The sequence below is a fragment of the Gobius niger genome, assembly GCF_951799975.1.
Source record: "Gobius niger genome assembly, chromosome: 15".
In the NCBI taxonomy this organism is placed as follows: domain Eukaryota; kingdom Metazoa; phylum Chordata; class Actinopteri; order Gobiiformes; family Gobiidae; genus Gobius; species Gobius niger.
In genome coordinates, this window is record NC_136866.1 from 17,311,896 (window position 1) to 17,332,675 (window position 20,780).

Consider the following 20,780-nt stretch of genomic DNA (forward strand, 5'->3'; position numbering starts at 1 on the left):
GGTGAAGCTTTGGCGGATGTCTTCGCTCGCCTGGCAAAGGCAGGGATGCGCACACATTGGTTCAACCAGGGATTTGTCTTTGAAGGGTCACTGGGTCCCGCTTATTCAAAGGAGGGGCTGGACATTTTTAATTGAGCAGTGCAAGGTGGTGACTTTTAATAAGTGTTATTACACAGTGATTAGAAAATCTAATCTGCCTGTGGATTTAAAATGGAGAAAAAATCATTTTATTCCAAGTAGATTGATATTTGTTTGCTTTTTCTTTATTTAAGTACAAAAATACTGACAGATTTGTTTATACCAACTCAACTCAAAAGGCAAATTGAGTCATTTCTCCATTACCTTTTGCAGCTTTTGTTTTTATTTTTTGTTATTGGTTTATTTAGGCGGGACAGTGCATGTCAATCAACACACCAGATTGTTGCCATGGGCTGCTTTGCTCATCTGCTGTCCCACAGTCGCACTCTCAAACACTCTCATTCATCATGTTTTTAGTGGTAGGGGAAACCGGAGTACCCGGAGGAAACCTACGCAGACACAGGAGAACATGCAAACTCCACAGAAAGGCCCCGTCCCAGGTGGGAATGCAGCCATGCCAAAACCCCTCAACTTTCCCACAACGATTCCAATAATCTGCAATCACAACTATTCCTTCACTCCATAACTTCCCCGCGACCAAAGGGAAACGTTCTTAGCGCATTGTTTTCGTTTGGCCAGTGGCTCCAGGTGAGCAGGAAGGCAGCTCAGCTTAGTTCGGGGAAGCGGTGGCTGGGAATGTTCAGGGTCTATTCCATGTTCAGTTTTTTTTTAATCTTGTATGTTTCTTAAGAATTGTTTTCTTTTACTGACGTGGTTGTGTTCCGACTGAATGAAACAAGGAAGTGACGCGACTTTGGGGGGTGGTTCAGTTTTCCACCAACTTAAAGTTTTTTTTATATTTTACAATCATTTTACTATTATCCAAGGGCGTCAAACTGGGCGAGCGAGAGCCTGTGTGACCCTGTGTTTGATCAATGAGCTGAAGTTGTGTGGGCTGTCCTGTGCTGGGATTAGAGGTCGACCGATATGGGTTTTTCTAAGGCCGACGCCAATTTGGGGGGATTTTTATTGACCGATGCCGATATGCTCAGCCGATATTTTCGACCAATATTTTTGATCGAGACTTTTCCAAGTGTCAGGTGTAAAAATCATAGTTTCTGTTCCAGCTTTGATTTGTTGCCGTTAGCATTAGCGTGACGCCGTTAGCATTAGCATACTGTTGCTAGCTCTGTCATTTTGTATGGCGATCCAAAATACCTCGATTGAATCCTCCAGGTTCTTAACTTCAAAATGACATGCAGCATTAGGGCAGGGCGATATGGCTTAAAATCTATATCACGATATAAAAAAGAAATATCACGATAACGATATATTTGACAATGGACAAATTACTTAAAAATCCCAGGCGGCACGGTAGTGCAGCGGTTAGCGCCTCCGCTTCACAGCTAGAAGGTCCCGAGTTCGATTCCCACCAGGACGGGGCCTTTCTGTGTGGAAGTGATTCTGACCATCAGCCTGGCTCCACATCATGGAGATGGGTCCCCGGGCGCGGCACTGCCGTCGACCACTGCTCCTTACAGGTTGCGAAGGATGGGTTAAATGCAGAGGACAAATTTCCCTACGGGGACAATAAAGTATACAAACAAACAAAAAAACAGCCTTGCGCCTATAGATACAGACGGCATCGCGTCATGGAAGGGGGCGTGGCCTCGCCAAGGGTGAAAACACTACTTTCTTGCGCAGTATAAACTTATTTATCACATACAAATAAAGTCAAGTCTAAACCAGGTCCATATGGATGTTTATTCACAGCAGATTGTTCAGTAGAAGCGAAAAAACAGCAGTCGTAGCTTGCGCTAGCTAGCGTTAGCATTAGCCCGATTCTCCCTTATTTATGTATTTTTGGGCTGTTGAACCACTTTGCTCTCCCCATGTCTTTGTATCTTTATTTAGTGGAAAACCATATTCATAATTCATTTGTTAAAGTAGTTTCTGAATTATTAGAGAAAGTTTTCTCCAAATTGTTTTCCCCCTCAACTGTTTTTAAACATGACCATATATGGGCGATTCCAGAGATGCCGTCTGTATCTAAGATTAATTTTATTCTTTTTGTTTGTTTATGGCATACTCACTTCCTTGCAAATATGATCTACTCTAGCAGTTTACATGTCCCCAACAATATTAAAAATTACGATCTCAAAACATTGTATCGTGATAGGATATGGCCCACCCCTTTGCAGCATGTCCATATTCACTTGTGTATAACCAATTTTCATAGCGATGTTTCTCCGTTCCCCTGAGGCCTAGAGCATTGTGGGAGGACTCGTTTTAAAGCCCTGACTTCGCTCTTTCCAACGTTAATGAGAAGGCTATCACTCTCGGTCTCTCGGAGATATCAGCCTTTATTGGCGCTCGATCGGCCAATAGCAGTGACAAATGTGTGTGATTACTGTGTCATGTTTTGTGAGCACTCCCCTGGAGGACCTTAGCCCCTCCTGACCCTAACCCCCCAAGACAAATGTCTGGTGCCGCCGCTGGGCTCAGGCAGGAGTTAAGTGGAGTGAATATTGTAATAAAAAAAAAAAGAGGAAGGTCAAATTAACTTCATCATCGTCATCATCTTCAGTTGTGCTTTGAGTGCGGGGCGCTGTGTTCTGGACAACTGGAACCATCTTCATGTTCGAGAGGAAAGGGGACAGTCCAAAATCAACTCTATTTTCACACGCAGATATTATATATTTGAAATTTTAATTTTTTTTTTGTTTGCAAGTGTTTTTGTCCATCGTTGGCAAATTATTTTTGTAAATATGTTCAATGACATGTTCAACGTTGTGACACATCACTTCTCTTTATGATTCTGAAGGATGCCGTGTCGGGTATTTCCTTTAGAAATCTTGAATAAGTCCGCGGGAAAACTGACAGAGTGTTATATCGTCATGTTCTAAATCCCCTCCTGAACCTTCATCGGACTTTCACGGTTTGTAAGTGGGATGCTGGGTATTCGTGGGATCATTTCTCAAAGTCTATTTTTCTGTCTGAATAAAAAGATTGTTAAAGGGTGAACACGATGGTTGACCACAGACTTGCAGTATATATTTTTCCTTAAGTATTGATTGTATAAAAAGGATGATGGATGTGCACGTGTATATTTGTATGCTTCAAAGGGAATTTCCACTCGGTTGAATCCTTTTTCAAAGTGTGTGACAAAGCAGCGTTAGGCGTCTTACCTTTTATTTTTGTTAGTCTGTCCTAAACCTGTCTTTATCTGGGAGCAGGAACGATGCAAGACGTTTTTTTTCTGGATGCCACTGTAGTGAACTGCCACAGGACGTCGTGCGCTCGTGTTGCAGTAGCGGCTGGTGTCCAGGACGCACATGCTCTGATTACACCTGATCGTCAAAATTTCAGCACTTTAATTGTTTTCACTACCAAGCACGTCATCACCTGCACACCTGTCCCCAAGTTCTTTTAGGAAAAATGATCAAAACACTCCTGTGTCCAAAGTATTTGCTGGTATAATAGGGTTGCAGCAGCATGTCTCTCCTGGTCGCTCTGGGTCCCGGTTTCTGCTCCAACACTGTAGCACTGTCCTGTGGTGCACATGTGAGGCCTTAGTGTCAGTCATTCCGCTGTGAGTGTGGGAGCTTTTGTTATGGAGCACTGTAAATAATAATAAACATGTTTCTAAAACGCCCGGGATTCTCTCTTCTTCCTTTTTGGAGCCAGCACACACACACAATCTTGTACTGCTATCTTAGTGAGGACACTCATAGACATAGTGTATTACCCAGACCCTAACCTTGATCCTATCCCTAACCCTAATCTAAACCGACCAAAATGTCCTAACTTAACAAAAATGTCCTCACTCTGTTGGTTAAATACTCAAACTGGTCCTCACAATGTCGTAATTACAAGAACACACACACACGCGTCTCTACACCATTTGGTCCTCGGTTTGGTTTCAGTCAGTCTTAAAGCTGGGTACCTTTAAAAGATACCAGCCTGGTATCAGAACAAAAAGTTTAGGTTATACTGGTATCAAAAAGATTAATGTGGGAACCGAAAAAAAATCTCTCTTTTGATCCAAGTTTTGATGCTGTTGGTCCAGCATCAAAACTTAGGAGGTGACTTAAAGCATTAAAGGAAGTCAAATACATGACTTTTTTCCCCCCTATATTTTTCCCCAAATTTTGCCAAATTTATTCCCATTTTGTTTCCTATTTTGGCCCCACTTTCAATTTTTTTTCTTATTTTCCCCACATTTCTTAACATTGGAGATGAACCTAATGTAAAGGTGCAGATCTTCCACACATTATTGTTCTGTTTTCTGGTTCAGATGACAAATATTGTAGTATAGGTATAGAAAACGTGTCGTTCAGGTATCGGTATCGAAAAACAAGTATCGTTGAAGTACTGGTATCAAAAAAAAATGTGTGCCTCATATGTTACTGTTCCGTTCACATTCTAGAATCGAGATCCTGATCTGACGTCATAATCTCAGATTGAGCTCGAGCCAAAACAAGGCTATGGAAGAGGTTTTATAAAAGCAACGGCAAACAAAACAATAGCTAAACCTCTTTGTTTGTGAGGGATTAAGATCCAGACATGCCACATCCTTCCAACTCCCCAACATCAAGCACGTGTTTTTGACGAGTGCAAACACTTCTGATATTTCAATTCAATTTCAATGTTTTATTGAGCCATGAAAAAGGAATTAAAGGATCTACTTTGAAACGTCTTACCAAGTGTTGGTGATGTCATGAAGAGATTCATATTTTAGTGTGTTTTCAATTCTTGGTACAAAGATAAATGTGTTGCCCATAAGTTCATAATCACTGCCAGTACTTGAGTATAGTTTACATATAGTAGCAGAGGAGGTATTAGACTGTGCACGTGCTGTCATGTACAGGGGGACTTCATATGGGACGTTGGCGCCCCCTAGTGGTGTATGTTAGTGTGGGCTGGGGGCCTTTATTTATAATAGGCAGTACTCGAGTACAAGTAAAGAGTAGTGACCCAAATACATACTCAAGTAAAAGGGAAAAGTACTGGTGGAAATGTTTCTGATTAATGTTTCAGTCGTGACATAAATTAGGAGAAACAAAACTTGTAATGATGATAAAATATGACACAAAACAATAAAAAGTTATTAGTGTGAGTGAGTGAGTGAGTGAGTGAGTGAGTGAGTGAGTGAGTGAGTGAGTGAGTGAGTGAGTGAGTGAGTGAGTGAGTGAGTGAGTGAGTGAGTGAGTGAGTGAGTGAGTGAGTGAGTGAGTGAGTGAGTGAGTGAGTGAGTGAGTTAAAACAGGAAATTGCAGCACTTTGTGTCTTTAAAGCTGTTTTTTAATACTGTGTGAGTCTGTGACCTCATGAGCTCATTTAAAAACCGAAAACACAAAGTCAAGTGTGAGAAAAAAGGAATGGTTTTACCTGAGATGATGTTCTGTGTGATCCATAGACTGTATGTGTGTGATCAGTGCGAGGGGCTGCGGACTGGTCATGTGACACATATCTGGTCTCTCAGTGGTCGAACCATAGCCCGCTCTCCCATACTCTCAGAAATAGATATAAAATGTGACTATTGACATTTTGGGATGTTTTTCTAGTTGTTTGCATCTTTAGAAATCGTCTGGAATATTTGGTTTTAAAGATGTTGGTCGTCAAAAAACAAGTGGTCTTGTGGTTCATTTTAAGATGAACCACCAAATTTAAAGGTGAAAGTGACACAAAACATCATAAAGTGTTACAGGAAAAACAAATAGATCCACAAATTAACAAAGTAAAAACTATACAATTATACATTCAAATGTTCTGTAGTTTGTTATTCATTGTTTCTTCTGGAGCAGACGCCCCCGGGTCAATTTATCCCATTGTTTCTTCTTTGAAAACACCAAGATATAGTCTTGCTTTTACACCGAACAAAATGACCAACCAACATGAGGGGGAAAAATAGACAAAGATGTGTTTGTTTTTTATGACGATAATTTTTGTGATCAAAATTTCACTTTAAGTCGTGGTTATTCTACAGCCAATTTGTCTGTCCCGTTCAAATCATGTAAAGATCTCTCCTACTGAAAACATCATTAACTTACTTTCCTTTGAAAGGAATATTGAAATTCTTCTCACTTTCTTTTTAAATCTGTAATAATGTCAAGTACCCCCAGGGGTCCCTGTACCCTTGGTTGGTAACCACTGCCCTAAATAACAGACACTGCAGGGACTTTACACCCGGTCAGTCATTCATAAATCCACGACCTGAGGTCAGGTCAATAACAGCAACTCTGACCTGCTCAAATAAACTCTTCTCACTGATGCTCTGGTCCATGTGGCCTGTTAGAGGCGCTTTACATCCAGTTTGGACAGAGATAATAATGTACTATAGCCTATATGTATTATTTTAGAATATATGAAAAAGAGCAAAAACAAACGATACATCCGAGTCTTTGATCCTGACACGGTACCTGAGGTCCAGTATATATGAGGTCCAGTATACATGAGGTCCAGTATATATGAGGTCCAGTATACATGAGGTCCAGTATATATGAGGTCCAGTATACATGAGGTCCAGTATGAGGTCCAGTATACATGAGGTCCAGTATATATGAGGTCTAGTATATATGAGGTCCAGTATACATGAGGTCCAGTATATATGAGGTCCAGTATATATGAGGTCCAGTATATATGAGGTCCAGTATACATGAGGTCCAGTATACATGAGGTCCAGTATACATGAGGTCCAGTATATATGAGGTCCAGTATATATGAGGTCCAGTATATATGAGGTCCAGTATATATGAGGTCCAGTATACATGAGGTCCAGTATACATGAGGTCCAGTATATATGAGGTCCAGTATATATGAGGTCCAGTATACATGAGGTCCAGTATATATGAGGTCCAGTATATGAGATCCAGTATATATGAGGTCCAGTATATATGAGGTCCAGTATACATGAGGTCCAGTATACATGAGGTCCAGTATATATGAGGTCCAGTATATATGAGGTCCAGTATACATGAGGTCCAGTATATATGAGGTCCAGTATATATGAGGTCCAGTATACATGAGGTCCAGTATACATGAGGTCCAGTATATATGAGGTCCAGTATATATGAGGTCCAGTAGGCTATACATGAGGTCCAGTATATATGAGGTCCAGTATATGAGATCCAGTATATATGAGGTCCAGTATATATGAGGTCCAGTATACATGAGGTCCAGTATATATGAGGTCCTGTATACATGAGGTCCAGTATATGAGGTCCAGTATATGAGATCCAGTATATATGAGGTCCAGTATATGAGGTCCAGTATACATGAGGTCCAGTATATATGAGGTCCAGTATACATGAGGTCCAGTGTATATAAGGTCCAGTATATATGAGATCCAGTATATATGAGGTCCTGTATACATGAGGTCCAGTGTATATAAGGTCCAGTATATATGAGGTCCAGTATATGAGATCCAGTATATATGAGGTCCAGTGTATATAAGGTCCAGTATATATGAGGTCCAGTGTATATAAGGTCCAGTATATATGAGGTCCAGTGTATATAAGGTCCAGTATATACGAGGTCCAGTACTATATGAGTTTACATGAGGTCCAGTATACATGAGGTCCAGTATATGAGGTCCAGTATACATGAGGTCCAGTATACATGAGGTCCAGTATATATGAGGTCCAGTATATATGAGGTCCTGTATACATGAGGTCCAGTGTATATAAGGTCCAGTAGCCTATATGAGGTCCAGTATATGAGATCCAGTATATATGAGGTCCAGTGTATATAAGGTCCAGTATACATGAGGTCCAGTATATGAGGTCCAGTATATATGAGGTCCAGTACTATATGAGTATATATGAGGTCCAGTATATATGCAGTATATATGCAGTATATATGCAGTGCTTTAAGTGGGCAGTTACGCACCGGTACTCAGTACCGTCACTTACAAAAATAGCTCTTGAACGTACCGCCACCTCTCCGTGCGCCAGGAACGTGCTTTTAGCGTACCGGTGCGCTCATCTGCACATCTGTTTTAATCCTTGGGCTGCTCCGCCGCTTTTCAGAGCGCCCTTCACAATGCACGCTTCTTACTTCGTCCCAACGTGAGCAGAGACTACATTACCCATACACCCTTGAGTCGTATGAGTGAAGAGCGCGGTGCGTCGCTGTAGCCGCTGTAAACAACTTAACGTGATGCTCGTCCACACAAACAAGCGGATCGCAAACATCGCTGCTCGGTTAAAACACTATGAACACTTCTGCTCTCCTGCTTCAGAGGAGTAAAGAACAAGGCTGGCCGCGCTGGCTGACCCCACGTGAGCCGCGGTCATTGAGGTTCTCACAAGTGGCGACGAGCACGAGAGCCATGTGCCCCGTTTGGCCTCGTAGATGCGATAAAAACAAAACAAAGCGGTACATATGGATTGAAACAAACTTCTGCAGACTGAGATGAGGCGGACTGCAAACAGAACGGAGCCTGACAAGCTGCAGCACAGAACATGGAAGTGTTTGTTAGACACTTTGGAAAGCACAGACTTTAGTCTTTCAGAATCATATCTGTAACAGAACTTCAGAGACATCCACCTATAAGAGTTCAGCTCAAACAGTCTGTTTTCTAATGGTAAGACTGGGCTTTCATTACTGTTTTATTATGCATATTTATTATGCAGATTGACGTTCACAAAGCTTGTTTTCTTTGCATTGGGCTTTCATCATGAGTTATTTATTTGAGCAGACCTGACTAATTATTGTTAATACATTATATAAATGATACGGTCCCACGTTATTATACAGTAATAACGCTGTAAAAATAATAAAGAAAATAAGGAAAAATATAAATATATTGAGGGGGGTGGGGTGTGGGGGGTCTTGGCAAAAAATACACTTCTTTTTGTCCACTTAAAGCACTGGACCAGTGTATGGTTTTGCGTTGATGTGGCACGTGCGCGCAGCAGTAATCTGTGCGTCTGCGTCCGTCCAATCCCCGCTGGCCTCGTGCATAAAAGCTGGCCCCGCGCGCCTCGCAGTCAGAGACGCGCGTGTCTGCGGCTGCGGCTGTGGGTGTGTGTGTGTGTGTGTGTGTGTGTGTGGGAGGGGGGCCCTGATGCGGCTCCGAGAACCCGGGAGCGAGACATGAGCGGGAACTGCACCGAAGACAGCGGCCTGCCTTCGGCGTTCACCTCCAAGCTGTCCCCCGGGGCGGACATCTGCGTGGGGCTCGCCATTCTCTCCGTGGGTTTGTACACTTTCCAAAGGCTCTGACGCGGAGGCGCTGCGGGGGATCCGGGTAATGTGCTGCTGGGACACTTAAGACGGCTTTTATCATCATTATCTCATATTATAGACATGTTACACCATATTTAATAACCTCAAAACAAATGCCTCAATATTCAAAGCAGTTTCAATGGTGCTCTCCTCATTATTTCAAGAAGTCTGATCATGTGGACAAGTGGTCATCCAACAGATATTTTAGCAGCTACAATAAAAACTGTTAAAACTACGGCACATAAGCTAAACACTGACTTTTGGCAAATCATATATATGTACTGTTGTGCTCAGAGGTTTACATACCCTGGCAGAATGTAATTATTTTTTAAACTTTTTTTTTTTTTTTTAAAGAATGTGATGAACACAAAAAGGTTGTTTTTTTCACTCATAGTAGTTTACATTTATTGTAAAAAAAAAAGAACAACAGTTTACATTAGTCTGGTTTTACCATACCCTCATACTCATTTTGTACAGAGGGTCTGGACCTTCACGAGCTCCGATATCAGGTGGGAGGGGTGAACTCCTTTGAAACAATCGGATCTGATTTTGGCTAGTGTTTGGTCGTGACGTATGTAATGCGCCCGAGTGAGTGAAGCAGCTTTCATAATCGACCATAACACTATCATAACGCTATCATTGTCACGCTTCTAGATTGAACCCAAGAGCAGAACACAACAGGGAAGTGTTAACAATTTATTGTCCAAAAAAAGTATTTGACTTGGAGACGGAGTGAACACCGCGGCAGGTGCAGGCAGGTGGGCTGAGAGGCAGGCAGGCAGGCAGATCTGGACAGAAATAGGAAGGTTTAAGCAAAAAATTCAAAAATCGCAACTGGAGCCAAGTGCTGTCACCAACAGTGAGTGTAGATGAACAAACTGGCGAGGAGTGGCGGGAGAGCTGCTCTTCTTAAACAGGCAGGGAGGTTGATTGAGATTGCTGCCAGGTGAGCTCTGCAGACGCCACGCCCAGGTAGGAGGGAACAGAGAGACACACACAAGGGGAGGGGAAACAAAGGGAGAGATGGACACCAGGCGAGGTTGCCATGACAATCATAACTCTATCATAACACTATCATAACTCTAGGGGACATTCCTTATGCATTTCAAGGATTCAATTTTAATTTATGGATATTTGGGAGCTGAGCCAGAACAGACTGAAGAGCTTCCATTACTTTTGTATCAGCCGCCATTGCCAAACTACAACCAGAAAATCCGTCACCTACAAGCACCGCCTCCCCGCTCGCTGAATGATAGGTTGAAATTCAACCGATGTGACACGGCCACTGAGATCAGATGCAGACGTACATGTAGGGAAATAATAATTGACCAGAGTTTACGGATGGCCAAGGCCAGGCTAAGTTTACATAGGCTACCTCAGTTCTTAATAAAGTGTATTGTCCCATTTAGGGCTGCAACTACGATTATTTTGTAATCGATTAATCTATCAATTATTTTCATGATTAATCGATGAATCGCTTTGCTGTGAATGGCGTAGGAAAATTGTATTTTTTCAATATTTTTGATCACATATAGCTTATGTGGCGCTGCTTGAGGATGTGTGGATGGAGTAAACTAAAGGGAAATGTTTGTTGGAGGCTCTACTCATGAAATGTACAATGTACAAAACACTACAGGCCCTAACTATAGAAACAAAATAGGTTTTCATCAAAAATACTACATTTTTCATGTCATTTTTGCTCCATTTAAGTCTGTATGACCCAGAAAACGATTCATTGATTACTAAAATAGTTGTCGACTATTTCAATAATCGATTAGTTGTCGATTAATGGATTAGTCGTTTCAGCCCTTTAACAGCTTTGTAGTTGTGGATGAGGTTCTTTAAAAAAAAAAAAAACTCATCCACCACCCATCATGTTTCTGTGTCGCGGAGTTTGCCCAGCGCTCTTTGTTTCGTAACTCTTCATTTTCAATAAAGTGGAGCATAGCAAACAGACATTATGCACTTTTCTTTTCTTTTGATGCAAAAAGGGTGAAATGAAAAGCGGAATAAAAGATGAAGGTTTCATTTTCTAAGCGCGAGTGACCTCCACAAAATCTGGTCATAAGGGCTGAACCTGTCTGACTTATTTAAACAAAATAAAAACCTGTCAGCCTTATTCTCTATGTTCACGCAGACATCGTTGAGGGCTCAGGAAGAAGCCAAAAAAAATGCACAGATTGATATTTCTTTGTAAAAAAAAAACATCAACACCTTCAACTAGAGTGTTTTTACAAGCCGCGCGCCTCTGCTGTGGAGGAGGCCGTGGTGAAGCCAAATCCATCAGTGCTTGTGCTCGGTACGTCGATGGTCCGCGATGTGAGGGTCATCAACGGCCACACCTTCTGCCACCCACATCCTCCAAAATCATCCTTCAATCTCCACAGTAGTGATCCACGCCGGTACCAATGACCTCAAACTTCAGCAGTCAGAAAAACTACCAGGACTTCGTGTCACTCAATCAAAAACGACGACAAAACTTGCATAGTTTCATTCTCTGCCCCCCGTTTTGGGGATGGAAAATTTAGTAGGCTATAGAGCGAGGCTGCTCCATCTGTTTTTAAAGAACTACTGCACGAAGAATAACATCCCATACGTGGACAATTTCTTCACATTTTTTAACAGGCCTGGACTTTTCAAAAAGGACAGACTACACCCCAACGCCACCGGATCCCACCTGTTTTCACAGAACATTCAACTTACAATAGAATCTGCAGCATGAAGGTGTCCCTCCACACCCACCATAACGGATATTCCTGCTTTTGTCGCACCCACCATAACGGATATTCCTGTCTTTATCAGCAGAGAGCGCACCAAAGGTAAGACCACTCGCACTGTTAATACTAATGGCCTCAGACCTCTCACCAAGGCACTGTCATCTCATAGTTCCTTAAATACTCAGCCCCCTACCACAGTAAACATGGCTCTTTTAAATGTCCGCTCTCTGCCGAATAAGTCCTTTATTGCAAACGATTTGATTTTAGATAATAATCTTTTGATTGTTTGTTTTTAACTGAAACCTGGCTGGGTGCGGATGCAAATGCCGTTCTTGCCGAGGCCTCCCCACCTAATTTTAGCGGTGCCTTTTCAACCAGAAATGGAAAAAGGGGTGGTGGGACTGCCTCTATATGCATAAATGCTCTTGCCACCAAACCTATTTTATTTGATCAATATTTTATGCGTCACTATCTATAGACCGCCCAAAAGGTGTCCCCTCTCTATTAATGAATTCGAGTTTCTATCAATTTTACATAGCTCTTTTAATATGATAATTCTAACCGGTGATTTTAACCTACACATAGACAACCTCTTAGACCCCATTTCAGTCGAGTTTCTGAATGTTCTTAATTTTATGGACTTCACACAACACTTCATGCAGCCAACTCACGAGAAAGGACACAGTCTGGACCTGGTCATCACGTATGGCCTGTGTCCTCTGTCGTCGACTTGGCTGTCTCTGACCATTACTGCGTGTTTTCTAATGTCACCGGTTTGATTCAGCGAAAGTCCAAAGCAAAAACTGTGAGGAAACGTAAATTTCACCCCTGAAGTGGCTGCAAAATGTATTGATGCTTTACAACAAATTCCTCCAGTGACTTTACCTGCTAACTGTGATTTTATTGTTGACAACTTTAACAGTAAACTACTCACTGCCCTCGATACAGTTGCACCATTCAAACTTAAAAATATTAATCCTAAACCCCTTCCCCCTTGGAGAAACGGGGAGCTAAAACAACTTAAGAGAAATTGCAGGAAGGCCGAGAGGAGATGGAGGAATAGCAAAATAACGATAAATTATGAAATATTCCATGCCCAACAAAAGACCTACAATACAGCAATAAGAAATGCAAGAAACAAATTATTTTCCACAATAATCACCAATCATAAAAATAACCCAAAAGTCTTATTCTCAACGATGTTTTAAACCCTAATTTAAAAACATGAACGTTCTCTGCAGCCCTGAGCTCCTCCGGCAGGTCGTTCCAGAGGCGAGGGCCATAATATTGGAAAGACGCCTCACCATGAGTCTTTTTGTTGACTTTAGGAATAACTAGGAGACCCCTGCCGGAGGAGCGAAGGGGCCGTGAAGGTTCGTAAGTTAAAAGCAGTTCTGAAAGATAAGAAGGACCAAGACCATTAAGACATTTAAAAACCATTAAAAGAACTTTGAAATCAATCCTGAAACCACCGGGAGCCAATGCAGCGATTCTAAAACTGGTGTAATGTGGTCCCGCCTCTTGGTCTTCGTTAGGACACGAGCTGCTGAATTTTGTAAAAGTTGTAGACCTGAGATCCTCTTTTTGGTAAGACCAGAAAGCAGGACATTACAGTAGTTGATACGACTGGTGATAAAAGCATGCATTAGCGTCTCCGTGTTGGCCCGAGAGAGAATGGGGCGGACTGGCTATGTTCTTTAGATGGTAAAAATCTTTGTGTTGTTCTTAATGTGTGGAATAAACGCCAGCTCAGAGTCAAAGATCACACCCAGGTTCTTCACCTGTGAGGAAGGATTAAAAGACAGTGACTGTAGTTTGGGTAAAAGTCTCTCTCTCTGGGCCTCAGGGCCGATGACTAACATTTCAGTTTTGTCCTGGTTAAGCTGGAGAAAGTTTTCTGCCATCCAGAATTTGATATCTAAAATGCAGTTAAAAAGTGCATCTATTGGCCTGGTGTCATACTGTGTATCATCAGCATAACTGTGAAAATTGACTCCATGTCTCCTGATGACATCACCAAGAGGGAGCATATACAGATTAAAAACCACTGGGCCTAAAATTGAATCCTGGGGAACACCACCTGTAATTCCATGCACCTTAGAGGAGCAAGTATCCACACTTACCATGAACGTCCTGTCTGTGAGGTAGGAAGTAAACCATTTGTGGACAGTACCAGAGAGGCCCATGTGTTTTAAACGAGTTAAAAGAATAGTGTGGTCGACTGTATCAAGGGCAGCGCTCAGATCCAGAAGAATCAACACTGTGACCTTCTGTGAGTCATAATCTAATCTAAAGTCATTTAAAATCTTTAAGAGGGCGGTCTCTGTGCTGTGGTTTACCCTAAAGCCAGACTGGAATTTCTCATGGGCATTATGTGCAGTAATAAAATCATTAAGTTGGATAAAGACAAGTTTTTCTAAGATTTTGCTTAAAAATGGTAAGTTGGATACTGGCCTGAAATTGTTAAAATCTTTACAGTCCAAATTGCTCGTCTTCAACAGGGGCCTCACCACCACCCCTTTAAACGCAGCCGGGAAGACCCCCGTCTGAAGAGAGCAATTCATCATGTTTAGAAGCTCGTCTCTAAAAGATCCATAAAATGTTTTAAAAAACGGGGTTGGGACCGGGTCCAAAAGACATGTGGTGGGCCTCACTGAGGAGAAAGCTTTTTCAAGCATCTCAGCAGCATCTCAGCAGTTTCAAGTACCTGGGTGTTCACCTCAACAATAAACTGGACTGGTCCCACAACACCAACTCCCTGTACAAGAAGGGCCAAAGTCGCCACCACCTTCTGAGGAGACTGAGGTCCTTCGGAGTGAGCAGGCCTCTGCTCAGGACTTTTTATGACTCTGTGGTAGCCTCTGCTCTCCACTACGCTGCAGTGTGCTGGGCCCCGGGCAGGACAGAGCGGGACAAGAACAGACTGAACAAGCTGGTCAGGAGGGCCAGCTCCATCCTGGGCTGCCCCCTGGACTCTGTGGAGGAGGTGAGTGACAGGAGGGTGTTAGCCAAGCTCACCTCCATCATGGACAACACCTCCCACCCACTGCACGGGACTGTAGAAGAGCTGTGCAGCTCTCTCAGTGGCAGACTGAGACACCCTCAGTGCAGGACGGAGCGCTACCGCAAAGCCTTCATCCCCACTGCTGTCAGACTGTACAATAAGACTGTGAAGTAACATGTGCAATAATCTCTGTATCAGCTGCACTTTATTAACTCTGAGTGATCTTCTTGAACGCCGACTGTAACAAGTGAATTTCTCCTTTGTGAGATCAATAAAGGATTATCTTATCTTATCTTATCTTATTAACCACGACAAAACTTTCTAGTGTTTCCTCTGGAACAAATAGACCATCAGATGTATTTAGAACCGTGTTCCTTTGGGTAGATAAAATATTACATCTGATAGTGTCTATCTTTCCTCTGAAGTGGTCTGCAAACTCCTCACAGAGGGCATCTGTGGGGTTAAAAGGAGTTTTGTTTAAAGTATTTTTTTCCCACCTGTTTTATGATGCACCAGAATAAGAATTGAAAATGAAATGGGCGGAGTTTCAGAGGAAAAAGAATCGCCCCTGTGTCCCTGTGAATGCCACTAACCTTGTAGTTTAGAGCCCGACAAATCGTTCTGAAATTCATGTGATTTGAGGCCTAAGGAGACCTAAGTGGAGTTGTCTTTCTGCTGACCCCCCCACCCTGTCTCCTGCAGTGCTCCTGTCTGTGCTGGGGAACGGCCTGGTCCTGCTCATCTGTTACCGCCGCAGGAAGAAGCTGGCGGGCTCTGAGCTGCTGTGTGTGAACCTGGCCGTGGTGGACTTCTGCTGCTGTGTCCTCTTCTACCCTCTGTCCATCTCCTCGTCCTTCAGGCACATGTGGCTGGGCCAGAGGTTCACCTGTGTCTACTATGGACTGGGCTGCTACATCTTTGGCCTGTGCGGAATGTTCACCATCACCGCAATCAGTGTCATCCGCTACCTCAAGACCTGCTACAGCCTGCTCGACGGTGGGTCTTCATCTCAGCGCGGGAGTTTTTCCCTTTAGACCAGCCTTTGGAATTGGACATTTAGCTCTAGAAACGTGTTTGTCTTATTATTCGGGGTTGTAGGATGATTGCTTGTTGACACTTTGTTAATGATTATCCCAGTGGTCGCTTAAGCTTTTATTTTCTAGCCCCACCTGCATTTTCCTGTCCACATCCTTGTCAGTTGATACAACCCTGACAACCCTGGAGGGAACAGCACACACTACATTCTGCACTTTCTCATGTTACTTATTTACAATTAGGTATCTGTAAACATTTGAGTTTTTCTACTGGTTTCATATTTTGTGTCTTTATATTGGCCACGCCTTCAGGGTTAACAAAGTTATGTCTCATCTCAGAACTTGACATTAAACTCAAGTTAACTACAGTGCCTCTCAAAAGTATTCATACACCTTGAACTTTTGCACATTTTGTCATGTTTACAACCCTAAACATCAAGATTTTATTTTATTTTTTGACAACTGTGAAGTGAAAGCTAAATGATACATGATTCTGTTATTTTTCAAAAAATAGAAAAGTGAAAAGTGGGGCGTGCATAAGTATTCATACAGCATGAATGAATACTTTCTGGAACCCCCTTTTACTGCAATAACAGCACAAGTCTTTTGGGGTTTGACTCTACAAGATTTGCACATGTAGAGACTGACATTTTAGCCCATTCCTCTTTACAAAACAACTCAAGCTCTGTCACTTTAGAAGGAGAGCGTTTGTGAACAGCAGTTTTCAGATCTTTCCACAGATTTTCAATCCAGTCTGCTGGAGTCTGATATGTCCCTGCTCCACAGTGTGGCTGGAGGGAGTGAACATCCGCCTGGCCTGTGCTGCCCTGTGGCTGGTGGCAGTGGTGTGGTCGTCCTTCCCTCTGTTTGGGTGGGGCGAGTACGTGCCCGAGCCCTATGGTTTGTCTTGTACGGTGGCCTGGAGGGGCTACCACACCTCTGCGAAAGATGCCTTCTATGTCATCTGCTCTTTTGCCTGCTTCACGATGGTGCCCGTGCTGCTGATCGTGTTGTCCCAGGGCCTCATCATCTACAAAGTGTCCCGCTTCTCTTATTCCCTGTCGGCCCGAGGCATCCCCAACAACCTGCGGCGCACTGAGAAGCGGCTGACCATGGTGAGAGCTGCTGCCACACACACCACACTACAGGTCATGGAAGCATTTCCTCTAAGTACAGTTTCACATGAATATCTAATTGCATTTATGTGCTACTATTGCCTCTATTTCAACTTAAAGAAGTCTTTTATTATCTTCTTTGTCACACTGATTTGTACTATGTAAATTCATATTTCATATTATATGCTGAATGATGAAAGTGATGGTGATTGCGTTACAAAACAAAGGTTCACTCTGTAAGTGTGTATTTCAAAGACATTATTAGAGCTGTGCGGCAACAAACATTCTTTTGGGTCCCACAGCATTGATATTTTACATTTTAAGGTTGAGTCAAGTTAAGTTAAGTTAATTTATACTTTATACTATTAATGACATAATGATGAAATGTAAAAGGATAAGGGGACTCTGAAACACAGGGGCCAGAGCTGGTGAAGCGTTTGCCTGGAGCTCCCCCTGTACGCAGCAGTGAGAAAAACTCAAACAAAGTACCTTCAGTTCAGTGAAGGTGTGGTCGGCAACTTCATGGTTCCTGTGAACACACTTTGAGTAGAACTGCTCAGAAGCAGATCCACTCTTTGATAAATATTCACTCATAGCCGTCATTTACATTACTGTAGTTGTGCACTTCACAATTACCGACATGGGCCCAACATGTTCTTGGAAACATTTTGCATCTCCTCTTCAGTGCAGCCACTGCACAAAGAATGGGCTTCAATACAGTCTCTGGGTGACTCAGTGAACTACATTTTCTTATTTACCTGGGGATGAGGTCAAGTAGATATATATATAGCTATATATGTTGTCCCAAATAGTTTTGGTAAAATGTGTTTTTTTCCTCACAGATGTTCTTCTGCATCAGCCTGGGCTTCATCATCGCCTGGGCACCGTACGCTGTGGTCTCCTTCCTCTTCATTTTCTACAAAGACAGCGGCTACATGGCTCCAGAAGGCTTTGTGTTCCCTGCACTCTTCGCCAAAAGCTCGCACATCTATAACCCCTTCATCTATTTCTACTTCAACAAGACATTCCAGCGAGAGCTGCGGGGACTCCTGGGCTCTCGGTGTCCCGTTCTGGGGATGAACCGTGTGGGAGTGCAGCTGCCACCCAGCCATCAAGGACCACATCCCATCCACATCCAGCTGAAGGAGTGCAGGGGGAAGAAGCAGGAGCGGGGCCAGGTGAAAGGCAGGGGCCCCTCTAATGACAACAGGGGCGTGAATGTGTGCTGGGGCTCTATCCTGGCAGACACCCCGGAGCTGAGAGGAGCGCAGGCCAAGAGTCTGACGCAAGGCTCCATCTGAACACCGTGAAAGGGTTCATCAGAAGAGTAGCTCCATCTGAACACTGTGTGAAAGGGTTTATCAGAAGAGTAGCTCCATCTGAACACTGTGTGAAAGAGATCATCATCAGAAGATCATCTCCATCTGAACACTGTGTGAAAGGGTTCAACAGAAGAACAGCTCCATCTGAACTCTGTGTGAAAGGGTTCAACAGAACAGCTCCATCTGAACACTGTGTGAAAGGGTTCAACAGAAGAACAGCTCCATCTGAACACTGTGTGAAAGGGTTTATCAGAAGAGTAGCTCCATCTGAACACTGTGTGAAAGAGTTAATCTTTAGAAGATCATCTCCATCTGAACACTGTGTGAAAGGGTTCAACAGAAGAACAGCTCCATCTGAACACTGTGTGAAAGGGTTTATCAGAAGAGTAGCTCCATCTGAACACTGTGTGAAAGAGTTCATCTTTAGAAGATCATCTCCATCTGAACACTATGTGAAAGGGTTCAACAGAAGAACAGCTCCATCTGAACACTGTGTGAAAGGGTTCAACAGAAGAGCATCTCCACCTGAACACTGTGTGAAAGGGTTCAACAGAAGAGCAGCTTAATCTGTAAAATCTCTCTACAGAAGACTAACACCTTGACCCTCTCCAAAACCCTTCCCTCGTCTCTTTCCCTACCCACTAAATCCTCTGACGGTTCATTCAGTTGATTAATTGGAGCTGAGACTTTCAGCTGCACTCTCCCTCGCCCCATGGAACAGACCTTTTAGTTTTACAATGACAGAACTGCTCACCAAAGTTAACTGAGTAATTTATTATATTTATATCATATGTTTTTGCTTCTTCAAACTAGCTTTGCTTGATAGCCCTTTGGGATTCCCAATCTGAAAACTGCTTTATTTTATTTGTCTGTTATGCTTGGCATTATTAACATAATTCCTGTTGAGATAGACCAGCTGAGGGACACTCGAATCACTGCACCCAGCAACAGGGCAAGACAACATGGATCAACAGTATATGCAACAACTCCAGCTTAAAGTGGAGAGTGGTTAGTGGGTTGGTGTGAGCACAGAAATGTCTCACTTCTTCAATGACATTCTAGAGAGTCTTGCTCGGTACGGTCTAATGGTCTAATGGTGCAGAGCAAAACACAAACTGAGGGATTAGTCCTGTCCTCATCGAAGCTCAGAAAATCATTGATTTTTCTGAACGGTGAATATGCAATTCTGTCATCAGGCAGATGTTACAGAGCTCTCATTTCTCCCCTACTCTGTGTCTAATTTAAACAACAGTGCAAAGAGCAGTTGAAGAGGTCATCTTAACTGTGATGAATTGTATTAGCCCTACTGTGATGTACTGGCTGTAACTGACCAACTACTTGTATCTAGAACTGTTTATGTGCTGTTGAATTTGAATATAACTGGTTGTATGTGTGGCAGCGGCGGGCATTGAGCCAAAGACAAATTTCCGCAAATCATCAATCAATAAACAAAATAAAGTTTGTCTCAAAATACACCAGCCAGTGTGTAATATTTATTTTCAGTGACAGTGACACTTGTTGCTGCTGTGTGTCATGGCGGGTTCACACCCAACACGTCAAAAGTGTCAAAAAAGGGTGACCATTTCATAACCCGCCAAATGTGGACCATGAAGCATTTTTAAGAGGGGCAAAGCAGGACACTTTTAAAAACGTGAAACTACATTCAATTGAAACATCATAACTTTAGATGATTCCCAATAATAAATACCCACTTTGCAAACAACAATGTGCAAAAATAATAGCTTATAATTCCGTGCAGGCAAACAATGTAGTAACAGTCTGCAGCAAAGTGTAAAATATGATTTTTTTTTAATTGTTTCAAAGTGTTGAGCGCTGTCATTGAGCTCATGTGTCTGTGTTGCTCCTGTCACTGCAGTGACAACAAAACAATAGGCTCTAAACCTTCTACTTTAAACTAAGGAGACCGTCACCAGATTATATTTGTTAACACAGACAAACAAAGTTCCCCCCTTCGTTTACGTAATGTTCCCCTCTGAGTTCTCATTTAAGTCTGCAGCATAGACTGCACTCTGCACGGGAGCGCCAGCGAGTGAGAGGCAGCTTTACAGTAGAGTGTCCAATCAGAGACAACCTAACACGTCAAAACGCGGCACTATTGGCTGTCACAGTCTGCTGTGGCAGTGCGTGAGAGAGGGGAGAAATGGCACAGACAGTGCTGAGCACGCTCTCCACGTCTGAGGAAATAACGTTTGTGCAGCAGCGGAGTTGAATGCAGGACACGGCTCCAATTTGCGTGATGCGGGATTTGAGTTGAAAAT

General features: G+C 42.9%; 1 protein-coding gene across 1 annotated transcript; it reads left to right on the plus strand.

Annotated features, from left to right (window-relative positions):
* The first annotated feature begins 9,104 nt into the window (after nucleotides 1–9,104).
* On the plus strand, nucleotides 9,105–19,065 carry opn8c (opsin 8, group member c). The gene is made up of 4 exons (XM_079572348.1): nucleotides 9,105–9,280; nucleotides 15,733–16,026; nucleotides 16,851–17,179; nucleotides 18,022–19,065. The coding sequence occupies exons 1-4, from the start codon at nucleotides 9,178–9,180 to the stop codon at nucleotides 18,478–18,480; spliced, it is 1,185 nt and encodes a 394-aa protein (XP_079428474.1). The 5' UTR covers nucleotides 9,105–9,177; the 3' UTR covers nucleotides 18,481–19,065.
* The last annotated feature ends 1,715 nt before the right edge of the window (nucleotides 19,066–20,780 follow it).